The sequence below is a fragment of the Choloepus didactylus genome, chromosome 15 (assembly GCF_015220235.1).
Source record: "Choloepus didactylus isolate mChoDid1 chromosome 15, mChoDid1.pri, whole genome shotgun sequence".
Lineage (NCBI taxonomy): Eukaryota > Metazoa > Chordata > Mammalia > Pilosa > Megalonychidae > Choloepus > Choloepus didactylus.
In genome coordinates this window covers 64,668,128-64,674,911 of record NC_051321.1, presented here as the reverse complement: position 1 = coordinate 64,674,911, position 6,784 = coordinate 64,668,128, and the positions used below count along the sequence as shown (strand labels likewise).

Below are 6,784 nucleotides of genomic sequence, written 5' to 3'. Positions count from 1 at the left end.
CCGACCCGGGTCTTCATACAGTTCTCGTTGTTACTCTCCTATTTTATTTCCTTCGTAGCACAAATCACTATTTTAAATGATCTTGTTTGCATGTTTGTCTGTCTTCTTTAGAATGTAGGCTCCATAAGAACCGAGACTGTCTTGTTTACCACGCCTTTTCCTACAACGTTGCTGGGCACCAAATCGGTGCTCAATAAACACTTGTTAAACGAATAAATTACCAAATGAACAAATAATCTGCTATCCTAGTCCATTGCCTTCCTTTCTTAAAATTTTTTAAAATGATGAAATAGTTTAAACATTCAGAGAATTACTCACTACTCATATTTAACAAACTAAGATTTTACCATATTGCTTCAATTTTTCCTCTCTCAAAAGAAGAAAAAGGTAAAAATATGTAAGAGATGGAAAGAAGGCTAATTTGGGAGTTTATAAAAATGGACAGTCATTCTTTATTAGCGCATAAGAGAAACGGTTCATTTGCATCACTATATAAACTCAAACTACAGATCCCAGATAGCACTACAACAGTTAGACACGTGGTCTGCTCTTTTCTCATCTGTAAACAGCCAATGAAAGGTAGAGTTTGCAAGGGGCTAGGATGACATCTGGGTGTATTGACTGTGGCCAGCGTGAAATCTATTTAACTGCCGCTTGGTGCTGTAAATCAGACTTAAAGAGGCTTTTCCTGCTAATTCGCAGCTCATTGTGCCTCTTGTTCCAGAGGAGAAAAGCTTATTTGCAGTCTAAATGGATGCAATACTGAATTACAGGTCGGAAGACACTGAAGATTTCTACATGTTACTGGGATGTGATGAACTGTCTTCGGTAAGAGAGTGGTTAATGCTGTTCTTTTCCACAACAGTATTTCAAGTTTTTATAAAATGCTTAAAACTTTGAACTTTTAATCCCATTGTCTAAAAACCTAATCTTGTATTATTTTAAAGCACTTTTGGCTCAGAGACAGTTAAGGATTTAAAGTCTGTTGGGTACTATAATTGAATAGTGTCCTATTGCAATATTATGAAAACTTCTGATTAAATATGTGTATTCTGGTACATGGGCATACACTCTATTTCAAATATTTGAAATTTTATCTGAATTGCTGTTGGCTATGTTTCATGGTGTACATAGGCTATATCTTTATTATGGTAATTCATACTATAATTATGATGAAATATAATTTTCTAGGAATTATGATTTTAAATATTTTATTAAAATATGTACTTTTATGTGAGCAGTTAAATTGTAAACCAAGAAACATCCTTTTATGTTAATATCTCAAATTATATGACAGAAATTACTTCTTAAAAGTGTAGTTTCTGAAACAAAACGTGAAAACCTCTGTAGTTGTTCACTTGATCTATAGTGGAATCATTTTTTTTGACGTGCCCCCACAAACAATTATAAAGGTTGTAGAAAATTTTTAAAGTATGGAAAACTCATTTATAATTTTACCACCCAAGGGTAACACTATGAATATTTTGACATGTTGACCTCCAGTCTTTTTCCTATATGTATTTTTTCTGAAACACGTTTGAGAGGATATTATATATACTTTAAAATATATATATATGTATTTGACCCCTGCTTTTTACACATTAACATCATAACAAGGATTTCTCCATGCTATTAAATACTCTTTATACATATATAATGGTTGCATAATATTTCACTTTATTGTTGTACCACAATTGAATTATTTTCTTATTTTTAAGCATTTAGTTTAGTTCCAGTTTTTCAATATTTTAAATACTGTTGATGACTATGAAATATGAGGACTAAATTTTATGATTAAATGCCTTATTTATTATTAAAATATAATTATTACTATTTAAAAGAAAAATATTTTAAAATTTACCCTTGTTTCAGAAACGCATCAGTTCAGTAATAAAGTTAACTTAGTTTTGTTTTGAGACTAGGTTGCAATATTGGACACAAAGGATTAAAATTTCTATCTTCATCACAATGAGGAAGGTATCTTATAGTTAACTTGAAGGTAAAAAAGAACAAAAAACAGAACAGGTTTTAATGCTTTTTTTAGTTGCATATTTCTCCTCTAGAATGTCGCTCTCATTTACTTCAGTGGTGATTTGCTCATATCAACTGAGGAAGGTTGTTATCATTTTACCCTCTATGTTAGTCACACTTTGGATTATATTATTGCCAAATAATTTTTAAAGGAACTATTTAAAATCAAAAGAAAATAATTTAATCTGATAAGTTTCAAAATTTGGACTTTTAAGATATTTTCATGCTATGTTATAAAGATTGTTCTCTCTCCATAATAAGTCTCTTAATCCATTTAATTAGTCTTTTGTAGCTATGTTACTATCTTTTTGTTCTGCAAAGGAGGATTAATTTTGGATAGATTCACAAAACTGATCCCACTGTTTATCTATAATGTTTATAAATGTTTTCAATTCATAGTTTCCAGTTATAGTTATACTATTTCACATATGTTGTGGCATATATTAAAAGGAAAATAAACACATTGTCTCATCATTTCTTTTTCTGGACATATTACTAATTATGTCAGTGGCATAACATGTCTAGATAGCAATCATTTATTTAAAAATGAAATGACCTGTCACAATTTTGTCACTTCTTTTTATATGTGTCATTTCCTCTCTACTTTGTGTATGTATCCTTTCCATTCAAAAGTATTTTTATGGCATTTTTTTGAGCATTTAGTGTGACATTTTCTCTATGTGATTTGTGTTAGATAGATTTCCTTTGCTTCAAATATTCCCTGATTTGATGCTCTAAATTGACCGGAACTCTTCATATCCAAAAGCAATTAATTATAATTTCAAAGCAACCTGACAAACTATTTTGATCCTGTTTATAACAACTGAATAGAGACACAAGCATAATACTTTTGGATTTGTATATAGTTTTTACAATTTAAAACTTGTATTGGGAATTAATTAAATTCAAAGTAAAGTAACGTTTTCTAATGGTTCTAAAACAGTAATTCTAAAGCTTTTTTGTCTCAGAGGCTTTTAAAAAAGCATCCTTCACAAATTGAAAAAACAATCATTACTATAAGCAGTGAAATTAATTCCCTCCTTTATATACATGACATGGATAAATCATGGAGGATTTCCATGAAGTTGAGTAGAAAAAACATAACATTTAAAAAAAAAATTATCAAAGTTTGATCCCAAGTCAGCCAGCCATTTCTTCCTATATCAGATTTTACACAAAAGACACAGGCTACATAACCCTCTAAAGCCCTTTCTAATGCTTACACCACATACCAGGGGTGTAAGGTATCCTCACTGGCTTGGGTCTTATTTGATTTTTTAATGTTTGGCCACTATTTCAGATGTAACGATAAGAAATCTTCATGTAAATATGTTGGATTTGAAAACTGAGCACAATCCTAGATAAACAGAAATATCTATTTTTTTCTAGTCCTCTTTCATTATTGCTTTGGTTTTAGAGCAAGTTGTTCCTCATTTTTGTGGTTGTGGTTGTGTTTTCACAGTGATACTTGCACTTGGAATTGTCATATTCCATAGCTTATGTTCTTTCCAACATGTTTTATTTTAGAATAATTTTTTGATTTACAGAATGGTTGTGAAAACAGTAGAAACTTCCTGTATATCCTCCATCTAGCTTCCCATAATATTTACATCATACCTAACAACAGAACAATTACCAAACCAGAAAATTAACTTGGTATGACACTATTAACTCAGCTAGGGGTCATCAGATATTTTCTGTAAAGGGCCAGACAGACAGGGGCAGGCCTAGGATGAAGCAAGGGAGATGTGCTGGATGCAAAATATAAGGAGGCGCTTACTCTCAGGGGGGTGCAAGTGCAAAAAGCTGAGAGTGAGTGAATCAAATTTTGTACCCCAGGTGCCCTGCTTGCCACATTCTAGCCCTGGCTCTGAGATAATAAAATTTTTAGGCTTTGCAGGCCTTGTAGTCTCTGTCACAGCTATTCAACACTGCCATTGTGAGAAAGCAGCCATAGCGAATATGTAAATGAATGACAATGGCTCTGTTCCAATAAAAGTTTATTTTAAAAACAGGCTGTGGGCCAAAGTTTGTCCACCCCTGAATTAAACTATTGATCTTATTCTAATTTCCTTCCTTCCTTCCTTTCTCCCTTCCTCCCTTCCTTATTTCCTTCCTCCCTATGTTCTTTTGGTGATCCGTGATCCAAGCCAGGATCCCATATTCCATTTGGTTGTCAAGTCCCTTAGTCTCCTCCAACCTGACAGTTTCTCATTCCTTCTTTGTGTTTCATGACCCTTACACTTTTAAAGAGTACTGGTCAATTATTTTATAGAATGTCCCTCAATTTGGGTCAGTCTGATGTTTTCTCAAGATTAGATTGAGGTGATGTATTTTTGGAAAGAATACCACAAAAGTGGCCTTTTTCAGAGTGTCGTATGGGGTACATGATGATAATATATCTTCTTGACTTTGATACCTTAGCTAAGGTGGTGTCTGCCAGGTTTCTCCATTGTAGAGTTACTATTTTTCCTTTTAAATTATTAAATATCTTGGGGGAAGGCACTTTGAGTCTATACTGTTTCTCCTCAAACTTTGAGCCACTGATTTTAACATCTTTTGGTGGATCTTGCCTCTAACAGTTATTACTTTGGTGTTTGCCTAATGGTGGTTTTCTATTTTCCTCTTTCCTTTTACATTTATTAATTGGAATTCTTTAAAGAAAAATTAGCCCTTCTCCCACATTTATTTATTTATCCAATATTAATTTCTATGACAATGGCTGAGTGGATAGTTACCGTATTTTACGGGTTATAATCCAATTCTATTGTTATTTATTTGGGGACTCAAGTTGTTTCTATAACTCATTTTTAAATTACCATTTGACTAGTATGATATAGAAATGATCTCTCATGGATTCTATGCTAGGGATTTTACTAATATCTGAAGTTTTGTGGGAAAAATCTAATTTCAAACTAAGTAAACTGAAATGAGGGATATAAATTAGTCCACTTATTAAAATGAAGTCTTCTCTTTTCTGAAGCACATTCTGCAGCATATAAATTTCCAGCCACAGAATCAGTTCACTCTTTTAATGAGTAAACTGCAATTTTTAGAAAACTCCTGTTAAACTACATTCACGTTACTTGGAGAACATCTGTTGGTCTATAATGAAGAATTTATTGAACACTTACTTGCCTTTGTCCCAGTACTAAAAGTGATTGGGCAAGAAACAAAACAAACAAAAGGGGTGAGACTGTTGCCAGTAGCTAAGGAACTTGGCATCCAGCTGAGGAGGTAAAGCTAATACATAGGAAACAACAGCCTGAGAACAATTCAGTAGTGTTCTGTGTTACTGTCTATAGGTGCAACAGGAACTAAAGAAAGAATATCTGAAAACACTTCAGAGAAGAAAAGGGATTTGAGATGTTCTTACTAGAGGGTCAAAATTTAGACAGAAGGCTAGGGAAAGCTGGTGCAGGCCCATGCAAGTGGGAATTCCATTGTATGCTAGGGAATTTCCTTACACAGAACAAGCTATTGTGCTATTAGGATACAGGAGAGATAGGTTTTTAAGTTTAAAAATTCAAGTTCTAAAATTAATTCATGCTCAGCATAGAAAATGTGGAGTACAAAGAAGGAACAAAGAAAAATGTTAACCTAAACACTTAACATTTGGGAGTATGACATGTGCATGTCATTTACTTATGCATGTATATACCATATCTATGTATGTGTAAGTACATACATATATGTATATATATTTACATGTGTATTTGTATATGTATTTGGAGGCAGACTATCTAGATTCAAATCCTGGCTCTGCCACTTACTACCTCTGTGACCTTGGGAAAATTACTAAACTTCCCTATTATCGTGAATTATCAAGATTAGGACTTATAATCATAATTGCAAGACAGCAGCAGGAGACAAGAATCTGATTGCTTGGTTTTAAATCCCAGTTCTGCCAGGAGGCTTTGGGCAAGTTATCTAATTTCCTTGTGCCTCAGTTTCCTCTTCTTTACATTAGATGAGTAAAATGTGTAGAGCATATAACACAAAGCCTGATCATAGTAAAAACTCAATAAATGGTAGCTATTATTAAATGTTGAAAGTCATTCAGTTACTAAAAAGCTGTCTGTGTGTGTGTGTGTGTTTTAACTAAACAGCAGACTTCAAATCTCACTGCTTTATATAGCTGAATTCTTCAGGTTTAGGGAACCATTATCAGGTTCCATATTTATTATCCACTAATTAATGAAAGCAAATTACCTCTTGTTTGAGAAATGAATTTTTAAGCAGCTCAGCTCAATGTTAATGTCATAAGATTCATGGGAGAAACACATTCTTATCAGCTCCATCTCATCTTTAGTCAATTCTCATAAAAAATGTCTTGACTTCTACAATAAAAGTCAGACTGTATTAGATCTGCGTATGTATAAAGCCTCCCATACTAATGGTTCCATTCTTTTCCTTGTTAAGCTTCTACTGGGAACCCCTTGCAATCACAGAAAGAGACAGACTTTGATTTTCAAACTGCGATTAATTTTGTTCCCTCTTCCTAGGTGCTCCCTTTAACCACCAGTCACCATAAGCTGTTTGTATGAAAAAGAAAACTGAGTTAGATTTACTTCTAAATTTTAAAATATTTAATATTCTAGAGTCTAGTAGTAAGCATTTTTTAATTAACAAGTAATTTATGAATATGCACACTCTTTGGAGAAATGTTCTATCAATACAGAGTAAAGGGTGAAAGCCCTTTTATTCCCATTTCCCCAAGATAACAGGCTGTGTCCTTCCAGATCCTTTTCTA

General features: G+C 33.0%; 1 protein-coding gene across 1 annotated transcript in view; it reads left to right on the top strand.

Annotated features, from left to right (window-relative positions):
* The first annotated feature begins 602 nt into the window (after positions 1-602).
* DNAJC12 (DnaJ heat shock protein family (Hsp40) member C12) overlaps positions 603-6,784 on the top strand; it is a 45,013-nt gene continuing 38,831 nt past the window's right edge. Inside the window, exon 1 of the mRNA XM_037805150.1 lies at positions 603-828. Coding sequence (XP_037661078.1) covers positions 751-828 — 78 coding nt within the window. The 5' untranslated portion in view covers positions 603-750. The remainder of the gene's footprint in view (positions 829-6,784) is intronic.